Genomic DNA, 22,625 nt, shown 5'->3' on the forward strand with positions numbered 1-22,625 from the left:
TACATGTGCAAGCCAGAAGAGGGCATTAGATTACGTTATAGATGGTTGTGAGTACCACGTAGTCGCTGGGAATTGAACTCTACACCTCTGGACCTCTGGAAGGGCAGTCGGTGTTCTTAATCTCTGAGCCATCTCTCCAGCTTCCAGTATAAGGTTTTAAGAAAAAGAAAAAAAAAAACCTGCAAAATGAGAAATAATCTACAAGACCAAATAACTCTCTTTTTTTGTTTGGTTGGTTTGGTTTGGTTTGGTTTTGGTTTTTCGAGATAGGGTTTCTCTGTGTAGCCTTGACTGTCCTAGACTTGATTTGTAGACAAGGCTGGCCTCGAACTCACAGTGATCCACCTGCCTCTGCCTCCCAAGTGCTGGGATTAAAGGCATGTGCCACCACGCCTGGCTTTGCACTGGTTTTTAAATTCAGTTTGTAATCTCAAGTTTGACATCTTCTGATGGCTTAAATGAGTTCCACATATTCTGGAGTAGGGGCTGGAGACACGGCTCAGCAGCTAAGACACTGGCTGCTCTTCCAGAGGACCAGGGTTCAATTCCCAGCACATGGCAGATTGCAACTGTCTGTAACTCCAGTCCCAGGGGATCTGATCCCCTCCCCCCCCCCATGGTGCCCAGGCATACAGGTGGCACACAGACATACACACAGGCAAAACCGACTTAAAATTACATAATTTTAAAACATTTTGGATACTTGAGTAAACGATTCGATGCCTGTGCCTGCAGGTTTATTGTAAGATCTAAGCATCAGCTGAGGCTATCGGGTTTAATCCAGAGGTCCATAAACATCAAGTAGCTTATATTCCAAGGTACCAGAGTAGAGCACTGCCCAAGAGATAAATGAATCAGAATCTTTGTGCCAAAGCTGGGAACTGCAACTTGGGAAGACGAGAAACAAGCAGGAGACAGCACAGCCGACCGAGGGTAACAGTGAAGGCACAAAAATACTGCAAAGGGCAGGCTGTGCTGCCCGCAAGCAAAAGCTGTCCCTCCCTCCACACAGACGGGCTGAACATAAGGTGACCTTGTGCCAGCCAAGGATCACTCCATCCTAGATCTGTCCAGGACACCAAGCTGTGGCGTTGTAAACGCGGCTGATGAGCCTCGCTCGAATCTCATGCACATTAGTGAGTGTCAGGGCTGGCTGCGGCAGCTCAAAAGCGAGCCCAAAGGCACAGAACTTTTATGAGTGGCTTCCGTCAATTCATCTGTCCTAGGTCAGCGGCTTCTGCAGTTCTGAGTGGAAGAGGAACGGACGCATACGCTGTATTTGCCGAGCAAAGTACTCAAGCGTTGTGCTATGAAAACAACGAACAGCCTCTCCCATGCATTAGATTTAAAAAGCACAATTTTCATTAGAGCCTTTAAAATCATGGATCCATTTTACAAGACGGACCAGACCCTAAGCCCCGTGGCCACCAATACGGAGACAACAGCCGGATTCAATGGTAGAAGATGGGCTTTTAAATGCTCTCCAATGAAGGATGCTTTCAAAGAAGAGCTGTTACATTTCAAGTGGTAACATTGAAACTCAAAGGCAACAGTCACAGGGTTTTCCATTCAGCACATTCCAGACTTAGCCCTCAGACAAGACAGAGAGAAGAGACAGATACTTACTAAGCCACGTACTCCAAGGATTCTGGGACACACAACACAGGCTGGGATCCCTGACTGCCAGGGATAGGGAGCACGACAGGATGGGATGGGACAGGATGGGGGGGGGGGACGGTGTGGAAGGATGACGGGACCCACAGGACAGGATACTGCTGCAGTGAACAGCCAGCCAGCAGGGCTACTGCAGAAGCGGCAGCCACTGACCTTCAGCCTGGGGAGCCAGGTGAGCAGAGACACAGGCCCAGGGACAGGCAAGCATGGGGGGTGGGGAGGTGTGGGGAGGTCGAGGGGGCATGGAGGATGGAGCCAAGCTCCAGCAGGTACCCAGCCACTGACCACCACCTCCACCCCTGCCAAGCCCTGCATAAGGGGAACTGGATGCCCAGAGAATTAGCGCAAATGATCTCAAGTTCATCCAGCAGCACATCCCTGGGCAAGTGTCGCAGGGAACTGGGGAAAATCTCCCAGCATAAACCAAGCAAAACAGCAAAGAAGGCTGCCCTGCAGACTACCAGGAGAACGCCAGCATCCTTTCAAAGTCGCATCATGAATATGAGAAGATGCTGCCAGGGTAGCATAAAGGAAAGTGTGCTAGGAAAAGAAGCTGGGAGTGACTGAGGACGCATTCTTAGAAATCATCAACAGGGAAAATAATCCAGCAGTAGGTGGAACAGTGAATCAAGTTTCAATAGTCTAGAAACGTTGAAGGAAGATTTGGCAGAGAAATTGTGCAAATAAGTGGTTAAATTTTTTTTTAAAAATCACAGGGAAAGGAAGAGGGAGGAACAGAGGGAGGGAGGGAGGGAAGAAGGGAGGGAGGGAAGGGGGAGGGGAGGGAGAAAGAAAGAAGGAGAGAGACAGAGAGACAGGGAGGGATAGAGAAACAGAAGTTGAGGTTAATGGCAAGAACACAGCATGATTGTCCAGAAGTAAGCAGACCCAAGTCTTTAGTTTAACTAATGCTTAGCAAGAACGAATGAACCCTCCCTCTCCCCCCTCTCTCTCCCTCCCTCCCTCCCTCTCTCTCTCTCTCTCTCCCTCCCTCCCTCCCTCTCTCTCTCTGCCTCTCTCTCTCTCTCTCTCTGTCTCTCTCTCCCTCCCTCTCCCTCCCTCCCTCTCTCTCTCTCTCTCTCTCTGTCTCTCTCTCCCTCCCTATGTCTCTCTCTCTGTCTCTCTCTCTCCCTCCCTCCCTCTCTCTCTCTGTCTCTCTGTCTCTCTGTCTCCCTCTCTCTCTCTCTCTCTCTCTCTCTCTGTGTGTGTGTGTGTGTGTGTGTGTGTGTGTGTGTGTGTGTATGAGAGAGAGACAAAGACACACACACACACACACACACACACACACACACACACACACACACGGGGTGGGGGGGGGGGCGGGGGCGGCGGGAAAATCCCCAAACAGCAATGGGATGAAAAGATTATAATATTCACCAAGAAGGGAAAAAAAAAAAAAAAGAAAAAGGAAAAAACAGGTCACCTACAAATGTTTTTCATCAGATTAGCATAATAACTTCTCTTGATCAGCAACTGAAGTTGTTTACATTTTAAAAGAAAACTATTTTCAGCCTAGGAAATTACTTTTAATGTAGTAACATGAGTGTAGGTTGCGAATGAAGACTAAAACATCGTCAGAAAAGCAAAACTCATGTGGCCATGTGGCTTTCTCTCTCTCTCTCTCTCTCTCTCTCTCTCTCTCTCTCTCTCTCTCTCTCTCGGGAAATTAACTACCAGGGATGCACTTAGATAGGACAAACATGCAAACCAAAGTGTGCAGGGCATTGTGGGTCCCTGCGAGGGGACAGCTGAGCTTCCTGCTGAGAAGACAGAACTGAAGGTCGCAGGAGGCGGCATTGTCAGGAAACCCAGGACACAGCTGGCACGTACCCCATGGTCCACTCGCTCGCTCAGTAGGAGTCTGCCTGTCCAGACCCTCCATGGTCTCCACCCTCTGAACCTGGGTGAGGAGAGCGGAGACTTTTTCCAGTGTGAGCAGGCAGCACTCAACCTGTTGAGCTCCAAATAGGACCAGGAGACTGAATCCCCTCTGCTTGGCTGCTTGAGCCAGGGCACGTCTCTTCCTCTGTGCATGCTATACCACAGGCTTTCCCGAATCTACACCCCACAGACAGCCACCACAGTGACGCTCAGACTCCACAACCTAGCTACCTCATACCAAGTCTTCTCTCCCTTACTGCTTCTGAGTCCCTGAGAAACGTCAGCTAACGTGGAGTTTAGTGGAATCTACCTTCTAAGCCTCCCTTGCTGTCCACCCCGACTCCCACAGTGTCATGGCTGGACTCTCCTGGCTAATGTGCTGCAACTGCTTCCCAGACAGGACCCCTTGTCTCCTTCCTGCTCGCCAACCCCATCTCACTCTTGTTCTCCCAACTTCCACCCGATCTCACCTTCTAAAGAAGAAATATGACCCTGTCTGCCCTACTTCAAACCGTTCTGGCACACAACCTTGCTCTTGAGGTGAAGGGCAGGGTCCTGACCTCAGCTTGAGTCTCTCCACTCTTTTTTCACGTCTTGCCCCAGTGGTCGACATTGATGCCAGAACAGCCTTCGTGTGAGCCATCCCCTGGGGCCTGGATCCACCCGCCCCCCTCTTCCACTTGTGGCATGTCCTTGCCTCAGACCCTCATACCACACTGTGGCTGAGCATCTTCCTGGAGTCTAGCTCAGAGCCCAGCCCAAGTCTGTGTCCTCTGACTTGTAACTGTTCCCAGCAGCACATCCAAGCACAGCATCCCACTGTTGCCCACTGGCCCCCTTCCATTTTGTTCACTGTTCTTTCTCCAGTGCCTCAGGCACCCTGAGCCCTAGCAAGAGCCCAGTGAATACTCAATAAACATGCAGTTGCTGTTTCCCCAAAGTAAGCAGCAAAGATACTTTATGTACCTGTGAGACAGTCCTGCTTGCTCAATGGATGATGAACATACAGCCATGGCCAACGTCTATTTCACTGATGTTGGAAACGGCTTAGCAGTGGGGCATATTAGAAGCCAAACCCCCAAAGAGACTGAATGCTTCGTTTGCAGTTTCCAAATAAAACCTCTAGGTTGCCCGGCGGCGGTGGTGCACACCTTTAATCCCAGCACTCAGGAGGCAGAGGCAGACATATCGCTGTGAGTTTGAGGCCAGCCTGGTCTACAAAGTGAGTCCAGGACAGTCAAGGCTACGCAGAGAAACCCTGTCTTGAAAAACAAAACAAAACAAAAAAGCAAAACAAACCCTCAAGGTCATGTGTTATGATTAAGATAACAAAAAATGGGGGGTGGGCTACAGAGATGGCTCAGCGGTTAGGAGCACTGGCTGCTTTTGCAGAGGACCCGGGTTCGAGTTCCAGCACCCACATGGAAGATCATAATGGTCTGTAACTCCAGCCTCAGGATTTCCAATGCATTCCTTTGGCCTCCTGCACCTGGTGTATATACACTCATGCAGGCTCATACACGTAAGAATAAATGAATCAATAAAAATTTTTTAAAGATACTGAAGATGCTAAAGACATGGCTCAGTAGAGGCCTTGCCCAGCATGTGTAAGGCCCTGGTTTCAAGCTCCTGCAAAGGAGAAATAAATTGCAATTAGGCCATGTTCCCTCTTGCCATCTCAGTAATGCACGTTTGTCTCACATGGGTATTTACCATCTGATTAAATCCTCTTTGTAGATGCCATAGTGAAGTAGATACTTAGGTGGTCTCAATAAACTGCTCTTTAACCCTGGAACCACCATCTCGCCTGCTCCTCTTTTCCTTCTATCCCCCTCTCATTTGCATTCCAAGAGTCCTCGCCTTTGCCTCATATCCCAGGATGCATCATTCTGCGAGTGGCCACGATCCCACCAGTCACCAGTCTCTAGCAGATGGGTTATCACCAAATTCTTTCCCAGGGCCTCCCTCTCTTTCCCATTCCAGATCATTTACAGTGAGCATCTCCTCCCACACTCTAAAATGCAGCCTAGCCCACTCCCCCCCCCCCCCCAGCTGGCACCCCTGGCTCGGTTCTGCGGTTGCTAGCATTTAGACGTCTCTCTGCTCTGCTTCTACTTCCTCGTTTTTCATTCATGCATCACCCCGCTCATATGTGACTTCCGCCCACGGTTTAACTAAGTGTGTTCGCCGAAAACTAGGTCACCAACTGCTACCTAATTTCCAGTCTCAGCAGCCCCTGGGCATTTTTGCTCGCCCCGCCTGCTATGACACCATGGCGGTCACTTCCATGTTGGTCACTTCCTCCTGCAAAATCCCTGCTGTGGACCCCACACACCGCATTCTCACAGTGCCTCCCTGGCCCCTGCTGACTTCCTGCTTCTGGCCCCACCCCCAGGCCTCCGTCTCCAGCTGACTTCCTGCTTCTGGTGCCTCTGAAATCACTTAAGCATCTCCTTTCTTGACCATCTCCTCGCTTTACCTCTCCTCTCTCTTTCCCTGAGTCCATTCACCCAACCTCAGTGCCTCAGGCACACATCCACGGGGCGATCACCCAACACTGAAGCCTTGCCTACGGTTTCTCTGTAGCCACAATTTCTCATTTTAGAGATTCCTTATCCAATGCCCAGAGGAACCTTACATTCCCACGTGTGAGTGAACTGTCCACTACCACCCCCAATGCTACGACAGACTCCCCAGGATGGATCCGGATCGCTCCACCCCAACCGATGGTCTCTCTCTTCCCACCTTTACCCTTTCCCAGCCTGGCAAACTCCTGTATGTCCTTCAAGACGCAGCACAGGGGCTGGAGAGATGGCTCAGTGGTTAAGAGCGCCGCCTGCTATTCCAGAGGTCCTGAGTTCAATTCCCAGCAACCACATGGTGGCTCACAACCATCTATGCCCTCTTCTGTATACATAATAATGAATAAATAAATCTTAAAAAAAAAAAAAAGACGCAGCACAGTTGACCTGTCCACAGCGTCTCTCTTGAGCCTCTCTGCTCACATGGGTAAGCCTGCATGTGCGTTTTCAACGGGTCACTGTCAAACACGTAATCGAATCTATGGCAATTATTGATTTGACGCTTAGTATCCCACAAAGTTCAGAGCTGTAAATAGCTGTGTATCCTGAACACAGACCAGCGCCTAGCCCATAATAAGCCTCAGAATAACAGGAACAGGGCTGACCATCTCTCAGGCTCCTTCCTGGTTCTCAAACCAGAGGTCGTCCAGCCAATTACAGCCCACGGAGCAACCTTTGGGAACTTGGCCTGCCTTTATGTGTGTGTGTTTTCATCACAACAGGCAAGTTGAGTGAATTCGGCCAAGCTAGTAAAGCTTAGCACATTCACTGCCTAGCCCTTCACTGGCCTACCCCACTTAAAAACAGGAACATGATGGCAGAAAAAGCACCAAGTAGTGCGACCATCGTTGCTTAGGTAATTCAACAGATACTGAGTTTTCTCCTGTTCCTTGGGGGGAAATAGTCCTATCTCATTCCTTGATGTCTTTACGCATGTATACAATATATTTTGCTTCCGCCCACCCCCCCTACTACCCTCATTCAGCTCTGCCAATATCCACCAACATGCCTGTCATAACTAATAGTGATATTAATAATTATTAATAATAATGCATTGAGTTCAACTGGTGCTGCTTATATAAGCATATGGGTGTGTGGCCACCACTGGGCACGGGCAACCTATCAGCAGTCACAGACACAAAGTAAAAGGGCACCATCTGGGCAGCCATCAGTGGCTAATAGCCCCATAGCTAGGGGCGGGGCCGGAGTAGCCCCTCTCCCTGCACACACTGGACTTTGACTGGCTTGGTCTTATGCAGGTCCTGTACACAAACTGCAACTGCTGTGGGCTCATGTGCTGTAGGGGCCACATATGTGCAGAGCAGTGCACTTACAGCTCTTCCTCTGCCATCTGCTCCAGTGTTCGCTCCTTTCTCCCTCCTTCAGTGACTGCTGGGCCCGGGAGGGATGACGCAGATGGCCCACCCTTGGCCGGCTCCTCACGGTTGCTTAGTTTCCAAATCCCTCTGTCCTCATCAGCCGCACAGTGCAGTGGGATGAACGCTAATGATCATGTAAAAGCGAGATAAGATCCTGGCAGGCCTTCATAAAAGGTTGAAAGGAGCACAGAGGATAATGTGTAGAAAGGGCCCGGCTGAGGAGGGGCCACTGTACCACGTATGGCCAAGATTTTACGGCTATGTCTCTTGGGTGCAGAGATGTGGATGACGAATCCTAAAAGATGAGACAGAGTCAGCCTTGGGGCGGGGAGGGGGGTGTTGTGGGAACTGCGTTCTAAGTGTTGTAGTCAGCACAGAGAGAATACAGAGCGTCTGACGTGAGGGAGGCCACGGTGGGCTGTGTGTGTTGAGGAGAGTACAAGAGAACCCAATAGACTCAGAGGAGAAGGCAAGGGGGAAACCTGCCCTGAGGCCTTGGGGGCCAGTGAGGGCTTCTGATTAGCCAGTGGCCTTCTGGGTACCAGGTGCTATTTGAGCTCAGATGGAAAGTGAATGCTCTCGAGTCCTCTCGTCTCAGCAGCAAAGAGGTTAGAGTTCAGGGTGATGCAGCTGTGGAACCTAGTGAAAGGGGCCTAAGCAAGAGCGGCCTTGGGACACACTCCCTCGGCTCACAGCTTTGGGGCTCACAAAGACAAGGTGTCCAGGGTGGGCAGATAGAGAGCTGGTCCATCAGCTAAGAACACTGGCTGCTCTTGCAGAGGACCCGGGTTCAGTTCCCAGCACCCACATGGTGGCTCCCAAGCCACGGATGCCCTCTTCTGACCTCTGAGAGTACCGCCTGCATGTTGTACATGGACATACATGCAAGCAAAACACTCATGTGCATGAAACAAAAAAATCACAAATAACTTTAAAATGAGGTGTGGCATAATAAAAATCTGGAAAATATGCATATACATATGAGAGCTTTCACACAATGTGTTAGTCTAGCCCTGAAATTTCCTCACTACCTGACCCCAGCACACCCATCTGGGCTTGTTTCTGGTGACACCCACACCTCACACCCCAATTCCACCCACAGAAGTGTCCTGACCCCTAAGAAACCCCAATCTCCCGTGTCTCCACCACGTTCCTCCTGTGTGGGCCTCCACATTGCACTGGGGCCACCCAGTGAAGTTCTTCAGGCCTGGCTCCTGTTCCTCCAGCAAGCCCTCCCAGGGTAAGTTGTCCCCACAGTCCCCTCCTTTGATAATGCTGCCCTATAACACGCATACACACGTGTACACACACATACTCACACACATGTGCACACATGCACATACACCACACACAGGTACACTCACGCACACACACCACACACCACCACACAAGTGTACATACATACACACATGCACACATACACACACTCACACACTCACACACACATGCACACATATGCACAACCCCCATATGTGCACGCATATACATGTACATATGCACACGCACATGTACACTCTGCTCCAAACAGATCAGTGTCAGCAGCAGCTTCCTGGCAGATCCCAGAGGTGCCCAAGCTTTATCATTCCTGGCACCCAGCTGGGAAAGGTCCTGCTGTGGCCAGGAGGAGCACATGCAGAGCTTCCCCCACAGCTTCCCCCATAGCTTCCACACAGCTTCCACACAGCTTCCACACAGCTTCCCCCACAGCTTCCCCCACAGCTTCCCCCACAGCTTCCACACAGCTTCCACACAGCTTCCCCCACAGCTTCCACACAGCTTCCCCCACAGCTTCCACACAGCTTCCACACAGCTTCCCCCATAGCTTCCACACAGCTTCCACACAGCTTCCACACAGCTTCCCCCACAGCTTCCACACAGCTTCCCCCACAGCTTCCACACAGCTTCCCCCACAGCTTCCACACAGCTTCCCCCACAGCTTCCACACAGCTTCCACACAGCTTCCCCACAGCTTCCACACAGCTTCCCCCACAGCTTCCACACAGCTTCCCCCACAGCTTCCACACAGCTTCCCCCACAGCTTCCCCCACAGCTTCCACACAGCTTCCCCCACAGCTTCCACACAGCTTCCCCCACAGCTTCCACACAGCTTCCCCCACAGCTTCCACACAGCTTCCCCCACAGCTTCCCCCACAGCTTCCACACAGCTTCCACACAGCTTCCCCGCACAGCTTCCACACAGCTTCCCCACAGCTTCCCCCACAGCTTCCACACAGCTTCCCCGCACAGCTTCCACACAGCTTCCCCACAGCTTCCCCCACAGCTTCCACACAGCTTCCCCACAGCTTCCCCCACAGCTTCCACACAGCTTCCCCCACAGCTTCCACACAGCTCCCCCCACAGCTTCCACACAGCTCCCCCCACAGCTTCCACACAGCTTCCCCCACAGCTTCCCCACAGCTCCCCCCACAGCTTCCACACAGCTTCCCCACAGCTTCCCCCACAGCTTCCACACAGCTTCCCCCACAGCTTCCACACAGCTCCCCCCACAGCTTCCACACAGCTCCCCCCACAGCTTCCACACAGCTTCCCCCACAGCTTCCACACAGCTCCCCCCACAGCTTCCACACAGCTTCCCCCACAGCTTCCACACAGCTTCCACACAGCTTCCCCCACAGCTTCCCCCACAGCTTCCCCCACAGCTTCCCCCATAGCTTCCCCCACAGCTTCCACACAGCTTCCCACACAGCTTCCACACAGCTTCCCCACAGCTTCCCCCACAGCTTCCCCCACAGCTTCCCCCACAGCTTCCCCACAGCTTCCCCCACAGCTTCCCCCACAGCTTCCCCCACAGCTTCCCCCACAGCTTCCCCCACAGCTTCCACACAGCTTCCCCACAGCTTCCCCACAGCTTCCCCACAGCTTCCCCCACAGCTTCCCCCACAGCTTCCCCCACAGCTTCCACACAGCTTCCCACACAGCTTCCACACAGCTTCCCCCACAGCTTCCCCCACAGCTTCCCCACAGCTTCCCCACAGCTTCCCCCACAGCTTCCCCCACAGCTTCCCCCACAGCTTCCCCCACAGCTTCCCCCACAGCTTCCCCCACAGCTTCCACACAGCTTCCCCCACAGCTTCCCCACAGCTTCCCCCACAGCTTCCCCCACAGCTTCCCCCACAGCTTCCACACAGCTTCCCCCACAGCTTCCCCACAGCTTCCCCACAGCTTCCCCACAGCTTCCCCCACAGCTTCCCCCACAGCTTCCCCCACAGCTTCCCCCACAGCTTCCACACAGCTTCCCCACAGCTTCCCCACAGCTTCCCCCACAGCTTCCCCCACAGCTTCCCCCACAGCTTCCCCACAGCTTCCCCACAGCTTCCCCCACAGCTTCCCCCACAGCTTCCCCCACAGCTTCCCCCACAGCTTCCACACAGCTTCCCCACAGCTTCCCCCACAGCTTCCCCCACAGCTTCCACAGGCTTCCACACAGCTCCCCCCACAGCTTCCCCACAGCTTCCCCCACAGCTTCCCCCACAGCTTCCCCCACAGCTTCCCCCACAGCTTCCCCACAGCTTCCACACAGCTTCCCCCACAGCTTCCACACAGCTTCCCCCACAGCTTCCACACAGCTTCCCCACAGCTTCCCCCACAGCTTCCCCACAGCTTCCACACAGCTTCCCCCACAGCTTCCACACAGCTTCCCCCACAGCTTCCCCACAGCTTCCACACAGCTTCCCCCACAGCTTCCCCACAGCTTCCACACAGCTTCCCCCACAGCTTCCCCCACAGCTTCCCCCACAGCTTCCCCCACAGCTTCCCCCACAGCTTCCCCCACAGCTTCCCCACAGCTTCCACACAGCTTCCCCCACAGCTTCCCCCACAGCTTCCCCACAGCTTCCACACAGCTTCCCCCACAGCTTCTCCCACAGCTTCCCCCACAGCTCCCCCCACAGCTTCCACACAGCTCCCCCCACAGCTTCCACACAGCTTCCACACAGCTTCCACACAGCTTCCCCACAGCTTCCCCCCCAGCTTCCTCTGAAGTTACCAAATGCATTAAGACTAGCTTTCTTATGCCAACCAGAAGATTCAAAAATGATCATTTGCTTCAGTACAGTCATGAGAGAGAAAAATAACATTTTCATTTTAGCCTTCTTATCCAGAGATACTGAACACAGGCCTATATTTTGCTAAATTTCCAGCAGCAGCAGCAGCAGCTGGGCAGAGCTGGCTTAAAATATTCCAATTCCATGTGTGTGCTTTTCAAAATACATTAATAATTTCTCCATTTTTAAACTTGGTGAGATGCACCCTGGTTTTTTTTTTAAGTCCACGCAAGAAAGTGTGCAGAGCATGTTGAACTCCAGAAAAAAATTTTATTTTAATAATCAGAGTCTATAGCACAGTTGTCTACATCTAGAGAATGTGTCCCAACGTAGCTGACTGAATTCTCTAGCTATTTATAGAATGAAGTTTTATCATCTGTCCTTCAAAAAAAGAAATCATTCAACGCCTCAACTGCTCCCATCAGAAAATATTACATTTCATTCTAACATTGCCTCATATTAAAGCACTATGCTTGCAGGAAAAAAAATATATATATATGCAGGCAAATCACATTTCGCCACACTGTACACTGGGTCGGTTAATGGTTTCTGCATGTTGGGGGCCATTAAAGACCTGTTTTTGAACAAAAAACATAAAACAAATAGAGCTTTTAAAAAAGAGATAGAAAGAGTCTTCTCACACTCTAGGAGTGAGACGTGAATTGTTTCAGGACAACGTGGCCCCTACCAAGCAGGCTCCACGTCTGCACAAAGGGCTGAGAAGCCCCAATGTGCTCCGAGTGCTCAGACACCTTGGGCCAGGAGACAGCAGAAGTTTGATTGGTTTTGTTTTTCTCTTGTTTGCTTTGTTTTGTTTTTGTTTTTTGAGACAGGGTTTCTCTGTGTAGCCTTGGCTGTCCAGGACTTGCTTTGTAGACCAGACTGGCCTCGAACTCACAGCAATCTGCCTGCCTCTGCCTCCCAAATGCTGTTTGGTTTCAAGCATCACTGTGGAGTCAGAAAGGCTAGCCTCAAAAAAAGAAAAAAAAAAAGTCCGAAATGATTTAACTTCTTAAGATTAGGAAGCCTTGGTTACTTATTGTTTACGTAGTCACATCAAGATCTCTCAGTCTTAGGAGACTGCATTAGCTGTTAGGCAAACCCTTGAGAGATCTGCAGTGTGGGATGGTGTAGGCTGACTGTGTGCCCACTTCTTTTAGGCCATGGCTGCTTGCAAAACCAGCAGAGAAACAGAAGTGCTGGGGATGTCTCCTGACTAACCTGGATCTCACGGGGCTACTAGACCTTTAAGAGGCTCCCTACTGGAGCTGGGGGGGGGGGGAATACGGCTAATGTATTAGAATTCATGTATTAAACCAATTCGTAGATTTTAGCCTGTACGGACTCAACTTGACATCGGAACTGTGCAAAAGCTAGATCACAGAGAAAAGCGTCCCTCCTGCCCCTCGCTCCAGCACTCTCCTCTCCATGTGGTGCTGTGACCTTGTGTGACCTCGTAAAACTTAGGAAAATGCCCAGGGCACGTGATGGAGGATAGAGGAAGAGTAGCCATCAACACACAACCAGGGCCACGTACAGACGTGCACCGAAGACAGCCCTCAGACCGCGAGGGCAGACACGCACCGAAGACAGCCCTCAGACGGCGAGGGCAGACACGCACCGAAGACAGCCCTCAGATGGCGAGGGCAGACACGCACCAAGCGGAAACACAGACACAGGACTTCACATTAGGCACAGGAACGCCATGGCGCTTCTATGATTATATGAGGGGTGTCCTACCCAACAAGCGTCATCAGCGTGGAAACCACCATGACCACAAATAGTCATTAACCAACAATAGCCAAAGCAACTGATGTTTTCCGAAACTGCACAAGAGCCCTCGCAGGGTCGTGACGCTTGTGGGATGTTTCTTTTTCTTCACTTCTCCTTATTTACCTCAACAGACCATGCAACTTACTAGTTCCTGTATTCCAAAATTTAAGCTCCCAGAGGGCAAAGGTGTTTTCGTGTGTTGATGGCTTTGCCTCCCCTGTGGAAGCACTGCTGACAGCCCCACCCCCACCCCCAGCCACTGCCTACTGACTGGATCATAGCCGACTTCTACCTGCTCTGAGCACAAGTAATTAATTCTATTAAGATACACAGCTGTCATGGAACCACTGAGACAGAAGCTTACAAAAAAAAAATTAAGGCACTCTGTAACTCCCTTGAGTACACGGCAATTCACAAAGCAGTAAACGGCAAAGAGATGAAAAAGTTTCTCTCTAACAATAGTCGCAGTGGTCACTGGGCATGGTGGCTCACATGTGTAATTCCAGCACTCGGAAGGCGGACACTGAATCTCGCCCGATGTGTACAGTGAGTTCTCGGCCAGTCAGGGCTACGTACAAGGCTTGACTCAGAAAGAAAGTGGCAAAACCCAATAGTCCCAGTCAAGGAAATGGGACTTTCAAGAAATGATAGGGCAAAAATAACTGCTATAAACATCCTAGAAAATTAGTTGGTCCATAGCAACAAACATTCAAGCAGGGCCTGGAGAGATGTCGCACAGGTTAAGTCAACTTGTTGGTCCTCTAGAGGACAAGGGTTCAATGCTAAGCACTCCCACGGCAACGCACAATGTTCTGTTAACTCCAATTCCAGGGTGCCTGATGCCCCCTTCTGACTCAGTCTGACTGAGTCATTACCACAAAAAGTAAAAAAGATAAATAAGAGGTTTAAAAAAATGTTTACATATACTTTCACATAGTAATTAACTTTGAAACATTTATCCCATGAGTAATATGCAGATTACAGTACAAAAAATGTAAATACTAATATTGTTTCAATTACTTTAAAATAATCAGATTCCAGATGGCAGTCATCACTCCTATACCGAATCGCCCAGGACCCTGAGCCGAGGGAGTGACACCGCCCACGGTGGGCTGGGTCAATTAAACCTAATGAAGACAACTTCCGATAGACATAGCCAACCTTATCTGGTCTCCCTTCCTCATTGGAATTCTCTTGTAGCAGTTAAAACTACCCTTCAGAGCAAGTCTACAGGAGAGCTGAAGAAAGGGAGAGATTGTAAGGGCCACCGCTACAAAGCTGGCATGGGAGCTGCAGCAGGGTGACCCTCAAAATCACCTGTGTCTGCAGACAGAGCCGTTTCATAGTTAAGGTTTAAACGCGCCAACAGGAAAAGAGAGCAACAGTTAGACTTAGTCACCTGAAGGGTCAGAGCCGTAGAGCCCGGCAGCTGCTGTTACTGGTCCCGGTGGGTGGATGGCGCTTGTTGAAGACCTCTGACTTGCAATGAGAATCCTGCTCTTGGTGGATGGGAGGCGGGACATGGCGCCCAGCCCCAGCTGAGGCTTCAGGAGCATGGCCGAGCGGTAGAAAGTGGAAGGGACCTCATAGTGAGTGTAGGGAGGAGAGCAAAAGTCTTCTTTCCCAGGGTGGTCTGTGACCTAAGATGAGAGATCAGAGCACATGAGTCTAGCGGGGGAGAGAGGGTGCAGGAGAGCCGCGGTCAGCATCGCCACGACCTTAGCGGCTCGGCCAGAGGTCTGGGGCTGCCTCCCAGCTCAGTGTCCCGTCTCTGCTATGACAGCGCCACAGAGCGCACGCACCCTGTAGTCCCTGATAGCTACAATACTCACCAATCTATACGCCATACAGGAGTAAAAAAGCACTCCATTTTAGGCTACTTATTAAGCAAATAATGTCAGAGATGGCTCGGCAGTAGGAGCACTGGCTGCTCTCGCAGAGGACTCAGGTGGGGCTCCCAGCGCCCACTGTGGTGTCTTACAAGCATCTATGACACAGTCCCAGGGGATCTAGCGCCCCCTTCTGGCCTCCTCAGGCACTACACACACGGTGCACAGACATAACAGGCAAAACACTCATTTACATAAAATAAATTTTAGTGAAACAAAACTTTACCAAGTGTTCAAAATGATCAAAACTTTCATTATGTCTATGGAGAAAACACATCATTTTATGCTCAATGATCTTATAATAAGTAAATAAACTATCACTTCATATTTGATCAATAGAACATTTAAAAACAATTGTTAGTAGGAAAGAAATGCTTATATTCAAAAATAGAAAAATTAATAGGAAAAAAATCTGTAGACCTGCACCTTATATTTACATAATTATAGCCAGGTTCTGGGGCCAGTGAGATGGCTCAGTGGATGAAGGTGTTTGCTGACAAGGCAGGTGACCTGAGTTCAATACCAGGGGCCACACAATGGAGAAAGAGAACAGACTCTTGAAAATTGTCTTCTGACCTCCACTCATGCGCTGTGCACACACACACACACACACACACACTCACATATGTACACTCCCACAATAATCTCACACAGGCACACACTCACACATGCACACACATAGAGTCACACATAGGCACACTCACACATGTCCGCACATGCACACACTGAGGCACACACTCACATGTACGCACATGCACACTCATACACACGCACACACACACTCACATTACACTCTTATACATGCGTACATACTCAAACACACAGAGGTGGCACACATATATAGGCACATACATACTCACACATGGATGCACATACACACTCATACAACACACACACACACACACACACACACACACACACACACACACACACACACATGGATGCTGAATGCTCTCAGGAATGTTGGGTCGATCCCTTTGGGATAACAGATCTGGGGTCGACTCCTGAGGGCTGCTCAGCTCAGAGCATGTGGCAGCAGTGTCTGCACATAAATGCTCGTACACAAAGGAATAGTTTCCCTGCACTGTTTCCTCTCTTTAATAACATTACTATTTCTCCTGTACCTAACAGTGCAGAATTGACAGAATACAATCTGTAGCAATCATATATATAAATATATATTCACATAAAAGTGTATATAGAATATAACACATAATTATATATACATATACATATATATATATTTAGTATATATGTGTGCACATCAGGGTGTCTGTTCTCATATGACTTGGGCTTCTGTGGTGCCTGGGATGGAGGGGGGCGGGAGGGAGGGCTTGTGGATGCTAGCAAAGATCTCCTCCCCCACCTGCTTCCTGGCTCATGGTTCCTTCATATTAAACAAGATAAAACCCAATGTGGTCAATTTAGGTTATAATGATAATAATAAAAAAAATCAACCATGGGGCCATCTCTGAATTAATTAACTCTGCTCTGAACCATAATTTATTTTGTATGTCAGCTGCTGTGTGTTTGGGAATTGCGACTGTCTTACAGTATCTTTAATAGGGGCTCTAAAAGCTTGGAGCCAAGCTGTTGAAGGCATTGGCCCTGTTTTGATCCCCTTTTAAATGTTGAAATGGACACAAAGTTCTTTAAAATACATCTCTGAAACAAAAGACTGGGCATTTAAAGTTTCATTATAATCACACTGTGAAATATGCATGACTGTTAGATAGACTGTGCGGGGGCAGCGTGAATTATAGCCCCTGAGAGAATACACTGTGCGGGGGCAGCGTGAATTATAGCCCCTGAGTGAGGGCCCCACATCTGCGCTCTGATGAAATTTTTATCATCAACCATTTTTTTCTACCCATCTCTGATTTCCCTTTTCTAGACCCAACATTTTTAACATTTTGGGGCGCGGCCTGTCTCCTGTGGAAACTCACACCATTTCCAGTCTCAATAAGTAAAGGTTTTAGGGTTGCAACATGCTGACCTGACTCTGGAAATGGACAACTTTCAGAGCTTAAAGCCCCCTACCCTGCCGTTCCCCAGAGGCTTCGGCAGTATCCGTGCCATTTTTCTGGGTAATCTTTTCCTGGTTGCAAACATCTGAAATGTCCTCTATCGGCTCCTGTACCAAGTTTTTGACTGCAAGATGTGGCACTTTAAGGGTCTACATGATACAACATGCTCTGCAGTGAACCCTGAATGCTGTACCCACAACATGTCCACTGCAGCCACAGGCTCCCACTAGCACACACTGCCCCAGCACAGTGCACCGAGACTCTCAGACCGTGAGCTTGCTGTCTCTAGCATCCCTAGGCTGCAGCTGTCTGACGGGCCTGCTGTCAGATGTTTTGTCACAGTGATGAAAAAAAATGATAATAACAAGCGCAAATTATTTTACAAGGTGAAAAGTGTGCTTTTCATGTCTAGTTTACGCATTTTTAATTAAACAGGGGACTCTCGCTCCACTTTCATCTTTATGACAAAATAGGACAGGTTCTGTAGTTACGAACACAGCGTCGACCTCCCTCTCCAGTGGTGTATTTTTAGAGAAAACCCTGTGGGTCGATGAACGGCTCCTCAGATTTTGAACATAGTCCTGAAATCAAATGAGGTGTGCAAATGAACTCCTGCCATAGCCCCACCTCCCACTTTGCCCCCTTTTTTTTTTTTACAAGACTTCCCTCAGCGGAGATATGAAGTCAGTATCTGCACTCAAACTAGCACAGCATCAAGAGCTCCCAAAACGACGCCTTCAAGAGGCGGGAGAAATAGTACTGCAGCCAGCTCTTCCAGAGGACGGGGGTTCAGTTCCCAGCACCCACCCGACCGCACGAGACCATCTGTAACTCCAATTCCAGGGGATATGGCGCCCTCTGTTGGCCTCCATGGGTAGAGTATGAGCACTGTGCAACAGATCCACACACACATTTTATATATCTATATATACATAGATAGATAGATAGATAGATAGATAGATAGATAGATAGATAGATAGATATGACTCCTTAAAGTTCATCTTCCTTGATGAGTAAATAAGGGCTAAGCAGCAGAAAGCTCTGGATGGCTCCAAGTGGTCTAAGACCGCATGCTCTACGGCTTTAAGCTAGCCTTTGGGACTGCAGAAAACATAATCAAGGCCAGACTCTTAAGTTTGCTGATGTGAGCCGGGCCTTCATGGAGGGTCCTGCTGGCTTTGACAAACGCGGCTCAGCTGTGGGGCGGATGCCTTGATTTTCATGAATAATAGCCAAGGATGGCTTGCTACAAGACAGTGCCTGATCGGCTCTGCCGCTTTGATAAGACAGTCAGCACCAATGTGAGGAGGAAACGGTTTGCTCACCTCCCACTTCAAGACCCCGGTCCACAACTGGCCCTGGGGGAATGCTGCTCACTGGTTGGCTCCCCGTGGTGGGTCAGCCTGCTTCCTTATACACCCCAGGGCTGCCCGCCCGGGTCGGGCTCAGAGCACACTAAACAAACAACAAAACGGAAACCACAACTACTGTCTTACTGCAAAGAGCCCATGGCCGCCATATCCTCTGATGCCACAGGGTCACACTTGGTTGCCCAGGCTGGCCTGGAACTCAGTCTTTCTTTCTTGGCCTCACAGGTGTGTACCACCGCATCCGACTCATGACTAGATTTTCTCCAAGACGAAACACTCCCCACCACAGGATTAGTCGGATCAATTTGAACACAGTTTACTTTAGCTGGTGCCCCCCCCCCCCGCACCCCCAGCGCTTTGACCTGGCTCATAGATTGCTACTCACATAAATAAACATGGGGGCTGATTTAAATGAGCCCGTGTCTGATTCCATGTGTCTTAGACAGTGGGTCCATCTCAACCAGACTGTCACACTATGTTCTAGACAGCCCCTTCCATGCAGGAGTGTCTACTTTGGTCCCACTGTGTCCCTGGCCACCTGCCGTTCACTTACAGAGGACATTCTGTTTTCAAATTTCACTGAGGAAAAAAAAAAGTAGCAGTCTTAAAAACACAAAGGTGCATATCATCTCACCAGGAGATCCCTCTTACCTCCTGCAGAAACTTTTCACTCATCTGACTGAAATGGTGACCTGGGGGCTTGATCCCAGACACCATCAGTCCAGAGGGGAAGACCCTCGGCTTCTGCAAGTCAGGCTTGAACTTTTCGTACATGTTGGCGGACTGCTGAAGGTCGCGGCTAGCTGCCTTCTCCTCTTGGGGAAGCGGCATGCCACATGCAGAAGAGGCATATGGGAGCCCCACGGGGACCAGTGACGCGTCCCCCTGACCCAGCGCCTGGGGGTTCCTGCGTATATAAGTGATGATCTTGGGCCTCACGTGCTTGGGTTTTGGCATAAGGATAGGCCTCGTGTCTGTCCGTTCTTCCGTCTTGTCCATTTCCGGTTTCTCTGGTGTTTCCTGGGAGGAAGGTGTGTCCTTGGGATGTGTAAGAGGCTTGGGGATGCCACTGGGGCAGGCGCTCTTGTCAGGCACTTTCGGGGATGTGTTCAACGCCTGCCCACCGTCAGTGGGGGGCGAGGCCACCGAGGGTGACAGAGAACTGCTACCCGGAGGAGTGGCGTGAGGAGTCAAGCTCGCACAAGCCTCCTGGGGAGGAGCTGGGGTACTGACAACTGAATCTACGCCAGCTGGCATGACGTCAGTTTGAGCTGCGTTTTCTAGAAGGTTCCTAGTTTCAGCTACAGGTGTTACTGTCTCTTTGTTTTTCCTGGCTTCCGAGTTGCTACTTTGAGGGCCCAAGAGCTCTGAGGCGTCGGTTCTGTTCCCTCCCAGAGAAGGACCAGGGGCCAGCGACTTGGCACTGCCCGCGGTCCCGGTGCCCTGCCTCTTCTCCTCCCCGCTGGCCACGGAGGGCGTGCTCTCAGTGGGATCACCGGGAACAGAAGCTGCACGCCCGTCCTCAGGTGCAAAGTCCCTCGCCCTCCTACCTCCACCTGGTGACATCTTACCAGTAAGGCTAGTACCTGCCTCTCCAGAGGGAGCGCTGTCCTGTGCAGGGGTGGCTTGCGGAAACCCCTCCGCACCAGCACGGTCTCCCGTGACTGCTTCCGGGCTGCTGCCCGGTCCCACTTCAGGTTGACTCGCGGCTTCTTGATGCTCCTTCTCATGTAGCTCTACGGGTGATACACTTTTTTCCTCATGACAACCCAGACCCTGTGGCTGGGATGTCGTTAGTCCCTGCTCGCTCCTGGGTTGGATGTATCCGAGTTCCACTTTGGGCTTCCCCGTTCCTTGACCTAAATACATTTCTGGATAATGGAGGCTGGGGGTTTCCTTCGTTGCTGAGGCCGAACTGGGAGTCGATTCCGGATGAGCGATGCGCGCCTTATAAACATCCAGGCCACGTGTCCCCTCCATCTTGGTGTCTGACGCCATGGGCCCCCTGGCTTCTGAGGTAGATGGTTTAGGAGGACGCACAATGTTCCCCTCTGAGATGCCCGCACCTGGAGATAAAGCCCTCCCTGGAAAGTGACCTGCTGATGTCCCGTGTGGCCCCTCCCCACGCCCAGGCAGATGGCCCTGTGGCTCCGAGGTGTCCAGCTGTTTGGGGTGCGGGTTCTCCCGAGCGAGGCTGCCAGCCACAGCTGCCGAGCTGCCTGCTCTTTTCAGCTCTTCATTGTCGAGGGTCTTTGCCAATTTGTCCTTGGGAACGTGCCGGGGAATTTCAGCCTCCCTCTTAGCGGAAACCTCTGGACTGACTTGACCCACTGAACTCCTCCAGCTGGACGGACTTGGGCCCTGGAGACTCTGGGGGGGCTGCGGGATACCTCTTTTTCCTGTGTGTTCCTCACTCAATTGCCTATGGACAGGCAGAGACGGTTGAGGATCCCTCTGGCCGGTGGAGCCAGCCTGAGGCCCTTTCCCAACGCTCTGAAGGTGAGGAGGGTCCTTCTGGAAGTGGCTGTGGTACTGTGGCCTGCTAACATTCGCATTTGCAAGCGCATCGTGCAGCTCACATGTCTCGGGCCCGACGCGAGAGGCGCTGACCTCCAACATGACTTGATTGGCATTTGTATCGCCCATACTTAGAATAGTCTCGTTGTTATTTTTCCCTCCCTCTCGGCGATCTTGCAATTGGCCGAAACAGGACTTCTTTGGAGCCAGTGGGACACTCATGGTCACTTCTTCAACGAGGGCTGCAGGCCATGCAGTCCCCCTTCAAGCTGCAGGGCGACAGGCAGCTGTCCCGTTGCCTGTTCCTCCTTGGATGATGTCACATCCAGCCGCTAGTTTGAACCTCTTCGGATGAGTTTCAGAACCAGCCATAGTCCTGACACCAGCAACACCACACAGGACGCTCCATCGCTGCTCAGGGCCAACCAGCTAGTTATGAGACCTGGAAGGAAATAAAAACATAAGTGTAGACCTCGCTTCTGTTCTGTGTCTAATGTGCTTATCTCAAGTAGAGGCTATCTCTGGCCAAACAGGTCCAAGCCGAAACAACACAAGGATACAGTTAGAAACAAGATGTAAGGGGCCTTACATGTATGCTGTCTTAAAGTTTGTGTGTGTTGTGTGTAATGTGGGTGTGAGTGTGTATGGTGTGTGTGAATGTGTGTGTGTAGTGTATGTATGTATGTGGTGTTTGTGTAGTGTGTGTATATGATGTGTGTGTGTAGAGTCTGTGTGTGTGTGTTCTGTGTGTAACGTGGGTGTGAGTGTGTATGGTGTGTGTGAATGTGTGTGTAGTGTATGTGTAGTGTGTGTGGTGTATGTATAGTGTGGTGCATATGGTGTGTGTGTGTGTGTAGGGTCTGTGTGTGTTATGCTACGTGTGTGTGTGCATGTGTGTAGCTTTAGTGTATGTTTGTAGTATGGTATGTGTATGCATTTTGTGTGTGTGTGTAATAAAATAAGAGCAGTCTCTTCCCTTTACTGCAGTTTTTTTATTATTTTGTTTGTTTGTTTGTTTTTTGTTTTTCAAGACAGGGTTTCTCTGTGTAGCCTTGGCTGTCCTGGACTCACTTTGTAGACCAGGCTGGCCTCGAACTCACAGGGATCTGCCTGCCTCTGCCTCCCGAGTGCTAGGATTAAAGGCGTGCGCCACCACCGCCCCTGCAGTTTTATTTTCTGGTTTATTTTCCAGAGTTTGCTATAATGTAAGAATATTAGATGATAATAATCCAGAAACAAGCAATCCACAGGTTCCAAACAGGGTTCAGGCTTTAGTCATGTGATAGAACTATATGCCTCTCAGTTCTGTCAAGCCGGGTTCTAGATCTTTCCTTTCTCCAGCTTGTTGACACTCTACCCACCCTCCTGTCACGCAGTCCTGTCACTGTTATCACATCGTGTGCCATGTGCAATGAGGCTTGCGCTCAGTGACCGGCCACGCCACAGACTCTACACCACTCATGCCCTTT

The 22,625-nt window shown here is 50.6% G+C and overlaps 1 protein-coding gene across 2 annotated transcripts in view; it reads right to left on the minus strand.

The window, feature by feature from the left end:
- MTUS2 (microtubule associated scaffold protein 2) overlaps window positions 1-21,585 on the minus strand; it is a 250,065-nt gene extending 228,480 nt beyond the window's left edge. For both annotated transcript variants that reach the window (XR_014775270.1, XM_084760994.1), the window contains exons 1-2: window positions 19,291-21,585; window positions 14,753-14,993 (exon numbers count right to left, since the gene is read on the minus strand). Coding sequence is in view for 1 of the 2 variants with exons in the window: in XM_084760994.1 (XP_084617120.1) it covers window positions 14,753-14,993; window positions 19,291-21,378 (2,329 nt within the window). In the remaining variant the exon portion in view is untranslated. The remainder of the gene's footprint in view (window positions 1-14,752; window positions 14,994-19,290) is intronic.
- Between the last annotated feature and the right edge of the window lie 1,040 nt (window positions 21,586-22,625).

Source organism: Acomys minous, assembly GCF_964271855.1.
Source record: "Acomys minous genome assembly, chromosome: 16".
Taxonomy (NCBI): Eukaryota; Metazoa; Chordata; class Mammalia; order Rodentia; family Muridae; genus Acomys; species Acomys minous.